Source organism: Pogona vitticeps, chromosome 1, assembly GCF_051106095.1.
Source record: "Pogona vitticeps strain Pit_001003342236 chromosome 1, PviZW2.1, whole genome shotgun sequence".
Classification (NCBI taxonomy): domain Eukaryota; kingdom Metazoa; phylum Chordata; class Lepidosauria; order Squamata; family Agamidae; genus Pogona; species Pogona vitticeps.
Window position 1 is genome coordinate 46371405 of NC_135783.1, and position 21447 is coordinate 46392851.

The 21447-nt window shown below is 41.3% G+C and overlaps 1 protein-coding gene across 6 annotated transcripts in view; it reads left to right on the top strand.

Annotated features, from left to right (window-relative positions):
* Window positions 1–21447, top strand: part of MDGA1 (MAM domain containing glycosylphosphatidylinositol anchor 1) — a 379759-nt gene that overhangs the window by 296362 nt on the left and 61950 nt on the right. For 4 of the 6 annotated variants that reach the window (XM_078383035.1, XM_072991562.2, XM_020785088.3 and 1 more), the window contains exon 15: window positions 20360–20484. The exons of the other annotated variants lie outside the window; for them this stretch is intronic. In XM_078383035.1, coding sequence (XP_078239161.1) covers window positions 20360–20484 — 125 coding nt within the window. The remainder of the gene's footprint in view (window positions 1–20359; window positions 20485–21447) is intronic. 6 annotated transcript variants of the gene reach the window in all.

Consider the following 21447-nt stretch of genomic DNA (forward strand, 5'->3'; position numbering starts at 1 on the left):
ACTGCCAAAATTGTGGTTCTTCTTCGTTCATGGGAGTCCGTAAATCATGGATTTATGAACTTTTCCAAAAGAAACCACTCATTGGGTCATTTGGGATTTTTTTTTCCAGATGGCCCAATGGCTTTCTTTAAAAAAAAAACCAGCTGCCTCCCCAGCCACACAGCCTGCCCCACACTCCCTACCCCCATTGCCTCCTTACCTTTTCCTGCCACTGCCTTTCCTCCTCCATTGCCGCTGTGTGCCATCTTGAGGGGCAGCTGGCTCCTGGATGCCCGTGGGTCTCGGCGCGTGTCCCCATCTCTCAGCTGAGAGGCAGTATATATACAGTATATTAGTTAGCCTGCCTATCAGCCAGGTGGGAGCCTTCTGCACATGTCCCTGCAACATGCACAGAGGCCCCCCACCCAGGCAAAGGAAGAGGAGGCAGCAGGGAAAGATAGGAAGACAAAGGGGGCAGTGGGAAGGGGGTGGGGCAGGCAGTAGGGGTAGGGGCAGGCATGGGGATGCAACAAACCACAAGGTTCAGAAATTGCTAAAAATTTTGCTGATTCAGGAAAGTTTGGGTTCTTCAGTTTGGACAAACCTGAAGCTATCCGAAGTAGAGAGGGTTTTTTTGACAAATTTCCTGGTTCGTTATTAACTTCCTGCCCATCTCTAATCAGGAATCTTTAATAGCAAAGATACCTTTTAGAACAACTCTGTCCTTCCCAGAAGTCTGTATTAATTCTTTTTGGAGACAAAGACTTCTCAGCTCAGTTACAAAGGTTGCATCCACATCTAGCCTGCCAGGACTACCAAGAATGCAAAATGCAGGAAGGATCAAAGTGGTTCACTTCTCCTTCAGCCCAGTTCTTGAGTGGACAACAGATAGTGCAGACATCCTAACCAATGGCAAACTTACATGGAGAGATTGCTGACAATGTGGAAAGATCCTGCTTGTGTGGAAGAAGAAGGAGATGTTGAGTTACCAAGTTATATCAATAATCATGACTAGAGGTGGGGGTATTCGTGTATGAAATACCCCTGCACAGCTGGAGTTAATGAGGATCCAGCCCCTGGGGCGGGACCGTCCACTCACGCCTCTGCTGCTGGCCCTGATCTTCCTTCCAATCACTCCAGAGCCCCTCGGTCGGCTAGCCACTCATCAGCCTTGCAGGAGACTCGTCTTCCCTCCTTCTGCCAGGAATGGCTAACCGACCGGGTGCTCCAGAGCAATTGGAAGGAAGAGCAGGGCTGGCAGCAGATGCGTGAGTCGATGGCGGTTGGACCCTCGTTAACTCCAGCTGTGCAGGGGCATTCATATATGAATATGAATACCCTCATCTCTAATCATGACATGACAGTCACTGGTGAAATCCTGGGGCTACCCTTTTAAACTCAGGCAACATATTTCAGGTTTCTGTCAAAAAGTTTTTTTTTTTGTCATCTGATTTTTGAAAGCATGTGAGCCATCTCTGCAAGGACAAGTAGAGCTGTGATACATAATTTCCCGGCCTTTCATCACAGGGGGAGAGAAATGCTGAGTGGATTGCAGCTGTTTGCAAATTTACTTAATTCAAACCACTGTTTGTTTTCCTCACTGCTGGATTCTCTATAAACACACATCCCACTGAGAGATGGGAGGGAGGTAGCCATTCTCACCATTTACTTTCCATACTGCCTGTTAGGGATGTGAGTTGCTCAAAACAGACTTGCAAGCTAAGGACAGCTCTCTACTCCCACCTTTCCCAGTTCAAACCTGTGTGATGATGGTGGTTTGTAGGGCTTGCAGCTGACTCTGTATTTTTAACATTTGCTGTCAAATATCATGAGGTGTGTGTGTGTGAGAGATGTGCTGTTAAGTTGAAACTGACTTACAGCTGACAGGGCTTCCAAGGTAAGTATGGTATTTAAGGAGAGGTTTTGCCAGTTCCGTTCCCCCAGTGAGTTCCCATGACCAAGTGGGGAATTGAACCCTGATCTCCAGAGTCCTAGTCCATCATTTTATCCACTACACCAGACAGGCTACCTTCAGATAGCAATTTAAGTATATATATTTAAATATGGTTGCATGAACTGAAAATTATGTGTAGTGAAACCAGGGCTTGCCCTGACATGCAGATCTCTGCAGCGTTGCCTTTACTTTATAGTCAGTGCTTACACTGGTCCAAGATATTTTCCTGTCTGAAACAGAGCCCTTCTGTCCTCCTCACAGCTTGCTGGCCAACACTTTAAAACTATCTTGCTATAGCGTTTGGACACGGGTTCCTGACCTCTTGTATCATATCTACACCATACAGTGTCACTTGAAGCTTTATCATGCTGCATGTCAGGGCAAGCCCTGGCTTCACTACACATAATTTTCAGTTCATGTAACCATAGAGAATTTGATTCACTTCTGGCTTGCTTTCTGTAGCTGTACAAAAATCATTTCAGAGCATCATTCAAGAATCATGTGGAGGTAGGAACACCCTGCCCTGCAATTTTCCACGTTACCTATCTTCCTTTCCTGCTTGTTGATACAAATAGTGTTTCCTGTTCAAACAAGATTCCAAGTCAGTTAAGATCTTTTCACTGCCACTCATTAAAAAAGCCCCTTTCACACCCTCTCTTACATGTTTGAATTGCCCCATCTCATGCCTGCTAAAGCAGTAGATGACCTATTCCCATCTCTATAGGAAACTGTTCTCCACAGGGTGAGGAGTGATCCATAGGCACTTTAGTGCTCCCTAGGTACCCAAACCTTTCCTTTCTCCAAACACCTTGTCAGTCACCCTGTAGATGTGAAAACATGGTGCTACTTCAAACAGGCACTCTCTAAAATATGGTGGGCAGGCATTAGGGTTGAAGGAGCTTCCAGGCTGTTATATTTTTCTAAAACCCTGATATCCACCAATTACGGCCTGGTGCAAAATACATAGTTAGTGCTAACTAAAAAGGAATCTATCATGTTACAAGGCCTGATTGCTTACCAAGTGTGCTCCTAGTAATGTGACCAGTGCCTTTCTAGTTAGTGGCAATTTGGTTTAGTGAGTTCCATAATTTAACTTACACATGTATGAATCACCAAGAGGCTACAGACATGCACTTGGGAAAAAACAAATCTGAAAACAGGAGGATAATTTTGATGGGAGTAGGCATAAGGTAGATTGCTAGTCTGCAGGAGATTGGCATGGGTTTCTAATTTTTCTCTGTCTAGCAATAGCAAAAACTAACATGCCATTTTCTCCTACTAGGCAAGTTTGCTGAAAAGGAATGGTGGGTGAATGGGTGGAGCATAGTAGAGTAGACTTTTTAATGAAATAATTTGTGGACTTGGTTTTGATGTTGTTATGTGCGATCAAGTCAAAACCTGCTGATAGCAACCCTGACAGGGCTTTCAAAGTAAATATGGTATTAAGGAGTGGTTTTATCAATTCCATCAGTATGTTCCCATGCCAACCAGGGAATCAAACCCTGTTCTCTGGAGTCCTAGTCCATCTCTCTATCCACTACACCACACTTGTTCTAATACTGATAACAAATTCTTGAGCCAAGTAGACAGTCATAGACCCCTTGTTCTTAAATACTAAGCCCATGTCCATCTGCCTGAGCCAGTCGTTTATACTACTAGATTATGGATCTCGGGGATTCTAGTAGACAAACAAAATAGATCCTGCAGTTCACCTATTTCTGATTTTATGTTAAGTGGAAGAGTCGTTTTGGTGGTTCTGTTGTTAAAACACTGGGTGTCAGAAATCCTTGCTGATCTATTGCATATATCTCAGAAAAGTATTAGATCCTTATTTGCTCCTTGCCCACCCCAGTCCCTAGGATACATGAAATTTGTGAACTGTGAACTAGCAGTCTCAATACAACCAGGCTAAAATTCCTGAAATTAAGAGCCAAACTTGTATGCAGCTAATGTTGCAGCTGCTTCCTCTTATCTAGAAGAGAATGCTGGGAGGGGAGCTTACCCTGTTCTGGAAAGAACTATTGCTGACACCATGGTTGAGTTAAAACATTTTCTATAAGTTATAGATTATGAAAGATTGATTTAATGTGAAGCCCAAATTGACCCTAGTTGTACAGGGAATCCACAGGTGGCTGTGAGGCAAAGCAATCATATGAGTGAAATGTATATGGGGGAAGTAATCCTATATACAGAAAATCTTGCAGGTTGCATGAAGAGTAATCAGTGGGTAACTCTGCCAGATGCTCAGGAATTGTTAATGGTAGTGTGAACCAGGCTGCAGTCTTTGTTAAATCCACACAACTATGTTCCTATCAGCAGGGTTTTTTTCCATTCTGGAAAGATTTTCAAGTGAAATTAATTATTTTTTATTTCAACAGAAGGGATGTTGCCAATTTAAAAATTTGCCAATGGGCTGAATTCAAAAATGTGAGTACACAAGTGTGTGTATACATTTCTTCATCTGAAGATGGACACCTAGAGAGAGTTTACAGGAATACTTTTATTCCAGAAAGTTCATTCCAAATTCATCCACAGCTATCTTCTTTATTTTATTTTTGTTTTGGTTTTGCCTGGCAAACTACAGCCTTTGTTTCCTTTGTCCATGTTCTGCCTCACAAAACGTAGCAGACTCCATTAAGCCAAAAGCACTTTGTGGGATGGTGGAAGAAATTCTAGTGTCGTATTTGAAGCTTTGAAGTACTTTGATTTAACTGAATTGGATTCGATTAGATTGTTCAAAGAGAAAGAAACCATGCAGTCACTCTGGAGTCCTTGGTCGTATTTCATCTCTCTAGCCATTCTGTTTGTTGTTTGTTTGTTTGTTTGCTCCTTTTGCTTTATTTTTTTTAAAAAAACTGCACATCTTCAAGAACCATGTGTCAAGGTCGGTCTATCCAAATACTACAAAAGTAATGTACCAATGTGGTTTGTAACAGCAAGAAGGGAGGATGGATCCCAGCCCCTCCCTCCCCCGTCCCTGCTTATGTCATATAAAAGCTGCTGGACCATCTTTTTGAGATTGTGAAAAGGAGAGTTGCTGATGGTATCCAGAAGGAGCAAATATAAGAACTGGCATTCCCCAGAGAAGTGCCTTACAAGAAGAGGCCAAGCTGTAGCACTTCCCTGTTATGCAGTCTTAACCCATATTAAAAGAGAGAGAGAAGGTTTTAAGATGGTGTTTCAAGCGAGTGCTGTCCTAAGAGGGCACCCTCTTTTATGCAGGGCTGTCATGGTGTTGCCATGCCATTCCATGTAGCCGGCAGGATTCAGCATTCATCAGGCCACCGAGCAAGAGCACTTTAAAAACATGGCTTGAACCATGCTGGAGGGGAACGTCCCAGCTGCAAGGAGTGGGAGTAAACTGGCAGGCTGCACTACTAGCTGGGGTTCAGCTTGGAATACCAGCTATTTAGAGTCAGCAGAATAAAGCACGGAGTAGGTGGGATTGAGAGGCAGCTCAGAACCTGCAATTGTGCTTATTATGCACATGTTGCCATATAAAGAAGCATTAGAGGCCAGAGAAGGGTAAATACATCTTATCATGGCACAAAGACAAATTACATTACTAAAAGTCCCCACTCAGAGCAGCTTGATATTTTTCTTTCTCCATCCCCAGCAGGGTTGGGTTTTCCTTCTTCTTTCCTCCCCCCCCCATCCCTTTTTAGAATGCTAACTTTTGTGACTAGAGTGCTATAATTGAGAACACAAGCTCACTGCTGATTGCTTTTCGTTATTATTCATTTAAATGAGGGGGGGAACTAGTCCATATTTGTTCTCAATATTATGAAAAGTAATAGATTCATTCTCAGGATTATTAACAGTAATAGATTCTTTTTGAGGGCTTTAATTCACTCCCGGGATTTTCCTGCAGAGAGCCTTGGACTTAACACTTCATCGCCAGTTACATTAGAATAAGCTTTCTCGGAGATGCATTCAGGACAACATGTACAACAAACAGGAATAGGAAAAGAATACATCCATAATAAATGAATTTTTAGCCTCCATAAGAGGCTCAGGAGATGCTGGATGCAGCATATTGCTTGCAGTTCAGGCTGCCTCAATAACCAAGGTTTCCTTTTCGTCATCTCCATATAGATAAAAGGGCTGAGGTTATCTTTGTCCTTCAGACCGGGAAAGCAGTATTCATCCTTTGAGCCTATGCAACTCTAATCTGCTTGGCATGGAATTGCCCCTGATGAGTGTATAAAATAATTGGCCACCTCTTGACAGCATGTAACACCAAGGTTTCAATCATGAGCCCCAGCAACTCTCTCTCTCTCAGCTCCCCCCACCCCTTCCTTTTTCTGTCTGTGTTGTATCACTCTACAGTGGTGCCCCGCAAGATGATGTTAATCCGTTCCATTGAAATTGCTGTCTTGTGACAACATTGTCTTGTGAAATGCGATTTCCCCATTGGAATGCATTGAAATCAGTTTAATGCATTCCAATGGGGACAAATCGTCATCGTTTTGCGAAAATCGCCCATAGGGAAGTCATTTTGCAAAGAGCAGATCAGCTGTTAAAATCGCTATCTTGCAAAGCATCGGTCCCGAAAACACCCGTTTTGCGAAGCGCCGATCAGCTGTTAAAATCGTCACTTGCGAAAATCGGTCCAAAAAAAAAAACCCGTCTTGCGAAGCACAGACCGAAACATCATATAGCAAAAATTGCCCATAGGAAACACTGTTTTGTGAAAAGCTAGAGAGATCGCAAAAACTCGTCGTCATGCAGATTCGTTGTTTTGCAAGGTAATCGTCTAGCGGGGCACCACTGTACATGGGAACACTGGGAGAACAGTGTTCTCCTCAGCCAGTCCTTCCTTCCTCTGAATGGCCTCCTTTCTGCCAATAGTCCTGTTGTTCATAGAACTGCCAGGAATATGGGGAATCTTCCAGGCATAAAGCAGTGCATATGCAGTGGTTGGGAGGGTTATAGTGTGGTTACCTAAGTCTCCCAGGAAGGGAACATACTCACTTTGATCCCCAAAAGCCCTAAATGTCTCAGGCCCTATTTGTTTTTTAGGACACTTGCAAAGGGGCCAAGATAAAGCCATTGCTTTACACACAACGGAAATGGCACAATTAAATATTAACTCACCAGTGTTGTCTTTCACAGCAGCAATGTTCACTCCCATATCTAAGTGGAAAATGTTTTTAAAAGGCGGGGGCCTGTGTGCATTTGAGGCATTCAACTTGTACACCTGTTTGAACAAGTGATTGTACATTTCATAATGCACAGAAAGAGGCGCCCAATAGTTTCCTGAGCAAATGATTTTTTATGTTTTGCATTTGCTCTGACGGAACAGCAGTCTCTGAATAGAAATGCATAGCAAGCAGCTCCTACGGGAGCTGCTTGCCACCAAGCCAACTGCTTTGATTTGTTCCCCAAATAGTCTTCTGCCTTGATCGGAAAACCTTGGTCCTTGTGAACATTTGGGTTTAAGGACCAGCCCCCTCCACAAATAGCACAGTGGGCCTCCCTCTCTTCTGCTGGTATGTGGCTTGCTTTCATTCCAGGAGCAGCTAACCTAGTAGCCAACTCTCCTCCCTTTTCTCCTTTCCTTCCTCACATGCATGGCTCCACATTAGGGACTGACCAGCATCCTTCCTGCCTCATATAGTGTATCTTGTACAGAGCTGCTGTCTCTTCCTTGAGCTCTTGCTGTTGCTGCTGTCACTCCCTTGGATTAGCTACTAACTCCATCCCTGGTGGCTGCTGCTGAGGTGAGCTGCCATTGACACTAGAAAACATGTTATAGCTCCCTTTCCTAATCTTCTCACTAGAATGCTTTAGTGCCAGATGGTAAGCATGGCACAAACTCTGATACTTAGTTCTTTGACTACACCATCATGGATTCTTCTGTGCCCTTCCAACCAGCTACAGTGCTTTTTGGTTCCTATGTGTCATCAAGTCACTTCTGACTCAAGGAACCTTATAAACTAGTCATCTTCAAAATGTCCTGTTGACACCAGCCATACTCAGGTCTTGCAAATTCAAAGCCATGCTTCCTTTTCTTCAGCTCATCCCTGTTTTATTTGGTCCTCCTTTTCTGTTGTGTTCAGCTTGTCCCAGCATTATTATCTTTTCCAGTGTTCTCACAAAGACAGGACACACTGGAAGATTTCCACCTCTGGATGCACCCTTTAATATGGTGAAGGGGTTTGAGTGTGCCAGAGAAGCTGAGAGCAATGTCATCAGGAGGAGAGCCACTGTTACAAGTCTAGACTTCTAACAGGGTCATACAAAGCGAAACAATAAAAGCTTGGGTACCAAACTTAGATGCAGCCCACCCTTTTCAGGCATAACAGTTGCATTTGCAGGAGAGAACGGATAGTTCCAGTGATGATGAGGGTGCAGAAACTCCTGATGGGAGCTACTTAGAAGCAGCAGCAGTGGAAAGTGGCATTGGTGGAAGATCTTTCATAGACAGTGGCAACGCCAGTTAAGGTAGCTTGTGTTAGTACTGTGCTGAAAAAGGCAATGATAAACCAGTTCTGATATTTTGTACCTTGAAACCCCTATAATGAAACAATTACAGTACTAATGGGGCTTTTTGCTCTACTAGTAGGAGGTAGACCTGTATTTTAGGATGTCCACATATATTTTATTGCATTTCAGTTTTAATCCTATTACTGGCACCAAGCCATATCCAAACGTGGTTGCCTACAAGTAAAAAACAGATACAGTTCTTGGGTTGAATCAGATGGTGCAAAATGCAGATTTACCCCTACTTTTAGTGTCTGTGTTCAACAAAATGTCTATTTCATAACAGTTAGATATTTTCCTTAATGTGAAGTCATGTCTTCACTGAAAAAAGAGTGATCATTAGATGCAGATATATAATCCTAACACCCCTCATGACCTTTTTGATCTTAATCAGAGGAAATGAGGCTAGGGTCAATTTTTCTCTAATTTCCCTTTGTGTTTGTCTCCATGTGACCTCATCTTCTGTAGACAGTATCACTATCATTAGTTGCTTCCATTGTCTGAAGAGAATGATAATGAGGTGAAATTAGGTTTGTTGAAGATGCCTAGAATTGGATTGGGTAGTCATGTTAATGTGACTACAGAGTGTTTAACAAAGCAGTGTCCTGAAAAATGGCATTATGTTTGGACAAAACACTGCAGATGAACCACCCTGTTGTTGTGTGATTGTATGTGTGTGCATGTATGCGTATGTATGTGTGTAGGCACACACATATAATTTATTTTAAGAATGCATAGCCCACCTTTCACATAAAGAGGAAGTTGCTTTTCAGAGAGTGAATGTGGTGCAATGGATGGAGTGTTGGACTATGACTTATGAGACTATGGTACAAATCTCTGCTTGGCCATGGAAATGATGAGGGGTGGGGCATCAGCATAGGTAAACCACTCCTGGGATATTCACATACCTCAGAAATCCTATAACATGAGTCAAAAGCAACTTGATGACACATAGTAATAACTCATTAAAAGTTCACATCAAAATTTTAAACTTTTTGACCACCTTCTGCTCTTGGATAGCATGCTGTTTGTGTTTGCAGAATTGTATGCAAATAATGAAATGCAGCTAGAGCACCCATTCAATGGTTTTCTGAATAAATCCTTGGGGCAAATCACACATCACATGCAGATGCATGTTAGTGTGACACTGTGCCATTCCACCACTGTTGTCATGTTTAAAAAACCAAGTGTCTTAGGAAGGAAGCTGAAGCCGAAAAGCATAACAGGAATGTATTCATAACAGGAATTTATTTGTACATGAAAACTTGTTTTGAATCCTACAGAAGGAAAAGACACTGGAGAGATATTTGGGGCAGAAAAGCAATGGGGCAAAGTGTATCACAAGCCACCGCTTCTTTGCCTCCTGTTCTGTCCTTTGACAGCGTCTTTCTTTCTCCATTCCCTCCCATTTTTTCCCTTTTTCTCTTGGGAATTCTCTCTTTCATCAATAGTTGCATTCAATAATAATAAGAATGATAATAAATTAAATGTCGGTGGTCCCTAATCTCACCAACAGGCGAGTGGTAAATATGCCCTTAAATTAATTTAGCAAATGAATGTGCTTGTTTTCATTTTCCAGAGCTCAGAAAAGTTACATTTGAATTGCTAGTATATAATTTTACCTTGCTGTATCATTTTCAGCCCATTGTGTCTAGTTTGGAATCAGAATTTCAGGGGCAATAAGCTTGTTATCACATCCCTGATCACCAAGCTCCTCATTTTAGTCTGTGCACATCAAAGCCTCTTTTATAATTTTTCCATGAAATGTGAATTGTGTGTGACGTCTCCTACTAGAGACTGAAGTTGTGCACAGTGTTTGCTAATCATTTGGTCCTATTAATTGCACTCAATGAAATTAAACTCTGATTTAACTGATTTGCACATTGCAATCAAACATCATGTACAAGGGGGTATACTGAAAGGCCAAGATGTGGAGGAATGCCTCATATAAAGTAGACCAGTCTTCTCCAGCAGCAAATCTCGAAGGGTGTACATATACCATTAAAGGATAGCAAACTAACAATTACTACAGTTGATAATTATGAACACTATATTTATGATCATAGGATTGCCATAAACTGGAAACAACTTGACAGCATACAACTATATAATCTGGCAACAAAGTTTGATATAGTGGTCAGAATATAGAATTATAACTTGGGAGACCTGGGTTTAAATCCCTACACAGCTATGACACTTAGTGAGTGACCTTTGTCCAGTCACGTTCTCTCATTCTTACCTCGCTAAGCTGTTGTATGAATAAAGTGGACAGGGCGGAAACCAAATACCCTGCCTTGAGTTCTTTGCAGGAATGTTATTCTGACACTGGGAAGTGCATATTTCGCAATGTTTATGAGTAAAACCTATTTGTAATCTGATTGATTGTTACAGGGAATCCTGGTGTCACAGCTGGTCAGAGTAAAAAAATAGAAGTGATGGAACGGTGTTCGTGAAGAATATGATTGGCATCCATTTTGCCATTTGCTTTGCCATTCTTAATATTACTGGGCTGCCTGAAAGAAGCTTTAGATTTCCTTCCATCCATACAATCAATTTGGTATTCACCCTTGTTACGGACCAAGCTTACTATGTGAGGTTTCTGTCAAGCAGAAACTGAAATCAGACCGTTTCATCCAGAAATCGGCAGCATTTAAATACATCCCCCTGGGTTACCGTATCTGGTATCGCAGCTGGTGCTCTTTTGTGTACCAGACGCTCTTCTAAAATGCTGGCTCTAGTCTTCAAAAAAGTCGGCAGCAGGCACAGTTCACTCGCACATTGATTGATTTTTGGCTATTTATTATGGGTCTTTATTTTATCTTCTAGTTAATAACAGTTGTAAGGGTGATACAAAGAAAAAGATTTAATAAAAACAACAACACCCAAGTTCAACCCATATGGGAAAGATGTCAGTGAGGCTGACAGTGCCTAAGAGTTCTTACTCTTCCTCTGCCATGGTGGCTTTTGATCGTTTACAAGGAACTGGCAACTGACACCTGGCCACCACTTGCCTAAGCATTGCAACCACATGTTTCCAAGAAAAGCCAAATGAAAATGAGGTAGGGAGAAAGAAACGAGTGCGACCAATGAGGATCTGAAGGCCTGAAAAGGAAACCACATTTTTTTTCAATACCTGAATTGGGAGAAAAGATTACTAGTCCCTTCCTCGAATTATACCCAGGGCTTGTAATGCCAAAGCCAACATGATATGCCAGCTCACAGATTATGACAGATTTAGTATTATTAATTTTTAAAGGGTTGCCAGCTCATATTACTTCATTGGTGATGGGCTGGAAGGGACAGCTAGTTTTGTCTCCCAATATTTGTGGATTAAGGTTCAGAAAACATGTCTTAAACACCCTTGTGCCATCTGGCCACTGGGAAGCTACTATTCCTATAATAGTATTCTAATTACTCCAAGCAAAAAAAGTACAGTACATCCATAGACTTCATGCTCTTGAGTTGCTTTACTGATTCAGGCTGGAGAGTTACTATCAGAAAACTAATAAGAATGGAAAGTTAACCATGTTTGGACTTTTTTTGTCTAGAACCGTTTCCTCGGAGAGAGAAAGTATACTAATATCCCATCCTCCTTAGAACAACTGCAACAAAGAGGCTTTTGGGGTACATATTTACTGTTGTCAGCAGCATAGCCAGAAGAACAAACCTCATCCATTGTGCTCTCTTCTGTTAATGTTTTTAAACTTGTCCACAGCTGTTAAGGAATGGAGGCCATGCCAGAAGATCACCCATGCCCTCTTCCGGTGTGGTCTCCACTCCTTGCCAGCCATAGCCATGTCAGTCTGGTACCAGATGGCCATCAGCCTCCACAAGGGCCACAAAGTGACAAAGAATGTTTAAACATGTTTACCGGCCTATAAATAGTAACTGTAAAATCCCCCACACCCGGCATAGCCTCTTCCTCTAAAAAAAGGGAACATGAGATTAATCTGCTTTCCTGAGAGACTCACAAGCTTTTACTGTTGTTTGCCAAGTGTTATCTGAACTGCAAGTGAAGGTCACATGGAGGCATTTGACATTTTGTTGACTCTTGCACCTTCCCCATTTTCTTTCCAGGCTCAAACTTTCTGCACAGATTATGTGTCACATTGGTTCGCTTATTGAACAAGAGTTCAGAGCTGGCACACTTTTGCTTTCGAAATGGAATTTTGTTATTATATCATCCATCCTATTGCCTAACAGTCTGCCGTCCCAGGCTTTCAGAAGCAGAAGTGATGTTCAGAACCATAAATTGTCTCACCTCGAAGACTTCAAGATGCATTCTAAGGCTACATTCTGTAGATCAGGTGATAGTTTCATGGCTGCCAATATAGCAGTAGACCTCTCTCAAATGATAAGGCTTCATAGATGCAATAGAGTATATTGTACATGTAGGTCTAAGATTGGGGAGTAAAGATGCTGACAGTAAATGATGCCAGCTTAGAAGGCAGGTTTTCTTGTATCTTTGAAGGAGATTCCTGCAATTTTGGCTAATGGGCCTGCTGAAGTTTTCTTCTCCACTTGAACTAAAGAAACAGCTCTGAGCATTGATACAATCACTCCCCCATGCCATTGGATTAGTTTTAATGCTGTCTCAGTTCCTTTGTATTCCAGGAAACAGAATGAAATGAAAAATTAAGATAGCAGCCAGAACACAGAAAATGACTGTGACAGATTTGAGGTCAAATAAAAGTGAACACAGACTAGAACCCATTTCAGTGTCTTATCTGTGGCAGTAATACAGTGATAAAGCACCACCATTGCTTCTAAATGAAGTACACCAACCAAGCCCTGTTGAATGATGAGGATCCTTCAAATGGCTCCACCAAGCAGTTAATGGAACCCTGACAGGCCCACGGCAACTAATTTGCAATTTTGCAGATAATGTGCCATAGTTGCCAAGATGGATGCAGCCAAGGTAGCCGATAATCATGTTATGCATATTTTACATCTTGTCTTATTCTGAGATTGTGGACAGTACTCTAATCGTAGCACGCTGGTGAAAACAGCAGTGGTACAGTGGAACTGCCAGCGTTCCCAGGTTTGGTGGTAACAGGACGGTGTGCTCCTAATAGCCAGTGAAGGAGCAGTGTATTTTCCCATCCCAAAGAAGTTGCCCATCCTTAAGTGAACCCATAATTATTTATCATAAGTGTCTAAAATATGAACAGCTGACAATCAGTAGGTACTAGTCCAAGTTGCATTAATCAGCTTAAAACGATTTTAGGAGGGATAAACTTTCCTTCATAAACCTTTTCTGCCATAGTACTGGTGGAAACCAGCATCAACTTCAAATGATGACTACAGATGAAGCTTAAAGTAAGGTAAAGGTAAAGGTTCCCCTTGACATTCTTAGTGCAGTCGTGTCCTACTCTAGAGGGCGGTGCTCATCCCTGTTTCCAAGCCGTAAATCTAGCGCTTGTCTGAAGACAGTTTCCGTTGTCACGTGGCCAGCGTGACTAGGAACACCATTTTACCTTCCCACCGAGGTGGTACCTATTTATCTACTCGCAATTTTACATGCTTTCGAACTGCTAGGTTGGCGAGGAGCTGGGACAAGTGATGGGAGCTCATTCCATCACGTGGATTCGATCTTAAGACTGCTGGTCTTCTGACCCTGCAGCACAGAGGCTTCTGCAGTTTAGCCCGCAGCACCACCACGTCAAGCTTAAAGTAGAAAATGCAAAAGAACGATTATAGTTCAACATCAAAAAACAAAAATTGTGACTATAGAAGGATTACATAACTTTGTCATAGGGAAAGAAGACTTGGAAATTATTGACAATTTTGTATGACCTCAGTTCAGTCACCAATCCAAAGGGAGGCTATAGTCAAGAAATTAGAAGACTAGAAAGGCAGCTACAAAGGAACTAGAAGACAGGGTAAACATACATTGTATGTATGTTTATGAAGACCACACAATGAAGAAAGCTGACAGTAGAAATCAATATATTTGAAATGTGGAATTGCAGGAGATCTTTACAGATACCATAGTCCCCCATCCCAGAAGACAAATGGGTTCTAGATCCAACCAAACTTGAACTTTAAAAGACTATCATACTTTAGACATATCATGAAAAGACAAGACTCACTGGAAAAAAAATAACACTAGGAAATATGGAAGGTGGTGCAAAAAAAATAAATAAAAGACAACATGAGATGGATTGACTCAGTTAATAAAACCATGACTTCTTATTTGTAAGACCTAAGCAGGACTGTTAATGAAAGAATCTTTTGGGTGTTTGTCTAAGGTTGTACAACTCAGCCATTCTCAATCTTCTTTTGACTATAGCCATAAATACAATGGGAAAGAAATATAAGCTGAATCAGGATTTTATAAGTCATGTAATGAACCTTATAAGGTGGTGTGTGGAGAATTGTTTCCAGTCAAATGTGCCATGGCCCCCCTCTGAGGATGGCTGGTTTAACTTACTGCAATTCACTGTGGCTAATTGTCAAGATGCCAAAGTGTGTTTTGGTTGCATGGTTGGCTGGTCATATGCCTAATTGTACAACAGAGTGTGCCCCTGCACCTCATCAGTTAATTGTGATTAGCTATGACAAGTTGTGCAAACCATATGGTAACATCAGTAAAATTCCAAAATGACTTGACAGCATATAATGACAAACACTCCCACTAAAACTCAGTAAAGCTAGCTCTAGAACCAATCACTGTGGTAGCTATGCTTTAGCTAAGTCAGTCTGACCTTTTTTTTCCTTCCATACTTTCCACTGGCTTGTTTATCAGCCAATTAGTTGTTCCTCCTATAATTGTACAAATATACTTTTACAGAATTGCAATACTTTAATATGATAGCAATGTCTAAGTGCACATTTTCTGTGAGTTTAAAAATACTTTAAAAGGGTCATTTATAAGAGTGGCAAATGAGCAATTTTTGTACTCAGGTGGGGACAGACATGGGTTTTTTTTTGGCATGGCACCAGTCTCTGTTGTGATTGTAGTCAGTAGTAGCGCTGTGAGCCATACAGTTCAATCAGAGCAGTAACAGATCAGCACATGGAAATACGGCTGTTTTGAACTACTGCTCCCAGGTACCAAGACCAATAGATATGCTAATTGGGAGATTCTGTGACTTCTAGGTGAAAAATAATATTTCCAAGCTCTGCCTTCAATGTCATCTTCCACTGTAAAATTTTTACTCCTTTTTCAGACATGAAGTAGGACTGTGACACATGCAGAGCCCCATACCAGTATCACTTATTTGAGACTACAGATAACACTTAAACTACATTTGCAGGAGGAAAAAGTCATAAGTCTGATGTGCACTTGACCTACACAACACAGTGTGTGTTGTGTAGGTCAAGTGCACATCAGACTTATGACTTTGCACAATTCAGAGGCATACTTCAGTTCACTTTGTCTACCTCATTAATGCTATAACCCTGTGAATATGTCTAAACCATAGGTTCCCAAAGTGGTCTATATGGACCCCCAGGGGTCGATTTCGACTTGCAGGGTTCCACGTCAGAGAGAGAGAAAAAATTGGGGGTGCACAAAATGTTAATGGGGGTCTACGTGAGCAGATCCCATTAAGCAGATCATAATAAATATTTAGGCGATCCGCAATTACACCAAATATAGATTCTGTGTACATAATATTTCATAATATTATTTAATTAAGTACTATGTACTATCTATATTGTGGTGTGCTACATTCATGTGTAAGTTCGTAAAATTATTGGTACATTTTTATGGTAAATGTTGGGGTGTTGTAAATGGGATTGACGACATTTTGTCATTTCTCATTACTGAGTTATATGGGCACACCACATCGTGCTCGTATTTACTTGTTTAGACTTGTATCAAAGCTTTGCATGGTCTTGTTTGATTCATAATTGATAAACAGGAGTGTCAGAGACATTTAGTTGCTTTCTGAGTTTTGAGAAGAAAAGTGGCTTAAAATACGTTCAAAAATATAGATAGAAAATAGGTAAAAGTCAAGTGAATTTTCGCTCCATAAGACGCACCTTTCCATAAGACGCACCAATTTTTTAGGAGAAGAAAACAGGAAAATATAATCTGTTTTCTTCGCTCCATAAGACGCACAGACTTTCCACCCCCCTGTTTTGTGGGGGAAAAGTGTGTCTTATGGTGCGAAAAATACGGTAAGTACAAACTTTTATACGTATTTTGCAGTCATTACAATTTCATAGGGGGTCTATGGAAAACAAATAAGTCGGCAAGTGGTCTACGGAAACCTATGGTTCCCTAGTTTGGGAACCTATGGTCTAGACAATAAATGTCATTTCTTAATTGAGGTCTATCTATTTCCTCCTGTTTTATACAACTTTTTGTGGCTCAGTCACTAAGAGGCAAGGCATTCATCATCTTTATCACACACCTTTGAACTTCATCCACTTATCTATGGCTTTCTTACAGAAAGGCAGTCAGAACCACATACAACATCCCAAAACAAAACTTCTTCCAGAACCAGAAAGAGAAAGATTCTTTACTCTTTTATGACACCTTCAGAAAATAAGATCTGATAATATTTGTACTTAGACTGGAGTTGCAGTCAGCATATATCTATATCAAATATACAGTGACCTGCTAAAGTTGTTCAAACGCAGTGTTGTTATTTGTAGTGATGCAGTCTCGCCCTAGCGTATTGTTGTAGTTTGTGAGTGTGTGTATGTTTAGAATGTCTTTCAATTAAATCCCCAGGGTGGTTTAACAAAATGAATAAAACAAAGGCTGGAACTACATGCTTCTAATAAAGCAAATAATAAGTGTATTTGCTGTGGGTTAGCTTCAAAACACGTGTAATGCCACTTGAAACACATGCCTGGATTATACTGCTTTTTTCATTGTATTCATATGGTGTCGGTGGACATGCACACTGTCTCTGTGGGCATATTGGAGGCTGGCCACAACCCACTTTTAATGATTATTTTTAAAAGGTGTTTATAAATATCGTGGGATGTGTGGTTTTAATTACAGGGCAAAGAAAAAGGAATCACACTTCAGCATGTGTGAAAGGAGATACAAAGGAGGGAAAAAATGAGAAATGAGAGCTTTCAGGGGAGGAGCAAGGGGTGGTGGATGTGGGATGTTGGGAGGGGTTGGGCAGAAACTGGTAAGGAAAAGGGGGCAGTCCTGTACTGCCTGAGGGGTGCAGCCTATCTATACAAATTGGAGCAGGAAAAAAATGGATTGGGCACCATTTTGAACCACAGTATAGCTTGACACTAGGCTTGATACCAGGAATCACTGAAGATTCAATCTGGGTTTTCCAGAACGTTCAGTTTTGGCTAAAATACAGTAATAAAAATATAAAATAACAATGTAGATCCGTCATCAGATTAAAAATAGGATCTAAAAAGCAGGAAAAAAGGGAAGGATTGCCTAATGTCAAAAGGAGAATAACACTGCACGAGGCAAATCTCCCTCGGGAAATTGTTTCATGACAGCGTGCTACTGCCATGATGGCCATGTTCCCTCAGTTCATCTCAGCACAGCAGGGACCCCCCACAGAAGGTTCACAGTAGCAGATTTTAATGTACAGTTTGGTGTATTTATATACTAATATACAGATAGATGGAGAAAGGCAGTCATTCAGTTATTATGCCGTATTATCACATATTTCTTTGCTGTCTGACTTATGAGGCAGCTTCTTATGGTCCTTATGCTAGTTCAGATAACAGCTGCAGAAAGGACATTACCTTCATAACAAATAACAGCACAAATATTTGGAATGGGATTTGAGGTAAGCCCACCTCCCTTGCAACATCCTCTTTTAGTACATTAGTGTCTTTCTTGGCTAGTAAAATCAAATGCTTGCAAGACTAGGAGGTGCTAGAGTCTGAGAAGTCAAGAAGTACAATACCCAGCCAAAGTTTTATGACATTAATAAGGAATCTGTCTGCTGTGCCCGGTTGCTGTCTGCCTTTTCTGAGTAGAGGCTCTGTGGATAATGCCTTGTCAAGGAAATCTTTTACTTCTTAGCGGATAGAGACAGCAATTAGTTCCAGTGTGAGTTGATTTAAATCAGTGATTTAAGTCACCAAGCAGAAAGCACTGGTTTAAAGCATTAATTTTAATCAAGTTTTCCATTTAAGAAAAAGTCTGCCTATCCATAATGCAGAGTGATTGAAGCGGTCTGCGAGATTTTATTAGTCTTCTCCATTGTGTTACAGAGCCAGGGGGCTTTTCTGTTGCAGTGTGGCATCTCCTTCCCCTCACCTACAATCCTGAGATGACCAGAACTGATACTTTAGTTCACAGACAGATGCTGCCACCAGCATAACACAGGTAGATAATACCTGCCTCATGCACATACTTCGTAGTTAAGTAAAGCATAGTGAGAAACAGAGATTACCTGAGAATGATGGTGATTCTAAGTCACACTTCTTTATCTTCAGGCTCACCATCCAAACTCTTTAGTGAATATTATTCCTCAGTAACTTCAGACCAAATGTCAGAGCAATTGTGGGTTTTTACTCACAAGTTCTAAATTGACAGAGTTAGAAGCATTTAACCCAAATGAGAGGTGTTTATTTATGTCAAGTCTGCAAGCAAATGGAATTCAGACATTTTGAGGGGGAAAGAAAAATAGCTTTTTAAGTCAACCATTGCCTTGTAAGTAATAGTTTTTTTTAAAAAAAAAATCCCTCTGCCTTTTCTCTGGGAAGCTCAGAACAAGATATATATTCCTCTGCCACTTCCACCACCAAGCTGCCCTGCCCTGCTCTGTCCTCATAAGAACCCTATGCAGTAAGTTAGGATGAGAGATAATGACTGGCCCAACTGCAGTTTGCAGCCTGAATGAAATTTGAACTCAGGTCTGCCTGGTCCTAGGCTAACAATCTAAGTCACTCACACCACACTTAGCAGTTGCCAGACAACATTGGTAAGTCCATTTTCTAAACAACCGTACTTCATTATACAGGAGAATCTGTTTCTCACTGTAGCTTACCACACGGATCACACCAAGTTAATACATCCACTACCTGGCTTCATACAGCTCATGTGACTTGGGGCTAATCACAGTCCAATTCTCGTGTAAGAACAGTTAATTAACCATTCATATCAGAAAAAGAGGAGGCGAAAACAAAGCAGGCAATATCGCCTTAACGCTATCTTATCAGAAGCCTGTCAAATACATTGGCTTTAATGGGTCATTAGCTGCCACGGCCAGGGGTGTTGCTATTGCAGCTTGATTCAGGGGGAGGAGTTTGCAGAGCTGATCATTGTGATTCTGTATTAATAATTCTATTGGGATATAAGAGAAAGATGCAGTTTGGTTTGGTTTGTAGTTTGGTTAATTAGCAATTCAAAGGATTAGCACATTAGCTTAATATCTAACACAACATTTCCAGTACCTACATTATACTGTAACTACTTGATCCTGTTCTGGAATCATAGGAAATTATCGAGGTTCTGATGAAAATCTGATGGGAAACATTTCACAGGGCAAGACATTTCTTCTCAACTGGTACCTTTTTTTCCTATTTTCCATTTAAGAAGTGTGTGGATTTTTGAACACCTTGTGTTAATATGCACATTATTCAGTGGGAGAACCAGTATGCAAGATCTAGCAAGGATGCAAATATAAATTGTGAGGCTGGCTCAAGACATTCTGCTGCCTGAGGTAGAATAGCAAGTAGTATCTCCACAAAAACCCAAATCAAGGCATGTAGTACTGAAAGCCAGACAGAGTATTTTTGTCACTGGAGGCAAACTGTCCTTCAAACACCTCTCCCCATATCTAGCAGTATAATTACAATAATAAATGATTAAACAGCAGACAATGTTATGCTTTCATGACAGCATAATTCTATTTCCTAAGCAGTCACCTCACTCTGCATAATGGTAGGTCCGGCTCTGTGCAGGTTAACCCCCCATCCCCCTCAAGAGAAAGGATGAGGTTACTGTGGAGAAGTAGTGTGACTCCAGTGTCTGGTGCCACTCTCTTACAGGCTCCTTAAATCTCTTGGTTCACGTGAAGAATAAGCAGCCCACTCAAGCCTTGTCACTCAAGGGGGACAGAGGAAATGCCTGGCAACAAGCACATGTACCTATCAACCCTGCAGGACCTTTCCAGGTAAGCAGATACATTCGGGGCTAGAGAACATACACCAGTGAGTTTACTGTGAGTTGATGGGATGATGTGACATGCTGTCACTGAGCTGAAAGTGTCCTGCACTCACAAATGGTTGCCAGTGAGACTGGAGATTTTCCAGCACAGTGATTCCAAAACCATCTGGAAAATAATCACTTATCATTACACTATAGTAACTATAGTTGCCGTTTTAGTTACACTTTACAAAGTAGATTTGGCTTTCCCATTTCTCAAAAGTGGCAAAATAGTTTTTGGTTTTTGTTTGAAAAATCTGAGTGCTACAAGCCATTGGCCGGTGGTAAAAGAAGCACCCTCCTCCCATTCACCTCAACAGCTTCAACAGAGCACAAGGCTTAGGACAAACCAGCATGCAAGATTCTTCTTCCACCATTTAGCTAGCGTTATATAAGTTTCATTTGGAATTGCAATGATACCACAAAAGAATTGATAGCATCCCCTTTTGCAATTCTGTTATGAATCTGTTATTTCAGAAAAGGAAATAAGTACAAGTAGCTGGTTGCTTCTAATGAATTCCTATCAAGCTTTTGTGACGCCATGTTCTTAAGAGATTGTCAGGGGAAGAATGAGGAGGATACGCAGGACTATTGCTTTTCAGGGGCAACCACATGCTTCCCCAAATGTCCTGTTCCTCCATTGGAACTATCCATTTTAGAAGAAAGTACCTTGCAGGGGTGACTCATGGTCCACACAGACATCCTCTCAAAAGTTGGGAATGAGGTCATCTCCTTTGGCTCACAGGTACCTTGCAATTTTTCAACCATGCACATTGCTCTTATTGTTACTTTTTTGCTATAAATGCTGTGTCCTGTACACCATATTACTATAGAACCCCACTGTATTCGTTTACTATTCCTGCTCCTGTGCATTTACTAGTGTATTTGAGGCACAAAACTATAGCAGGTGAAGTTTACCCTGGTACAGAGA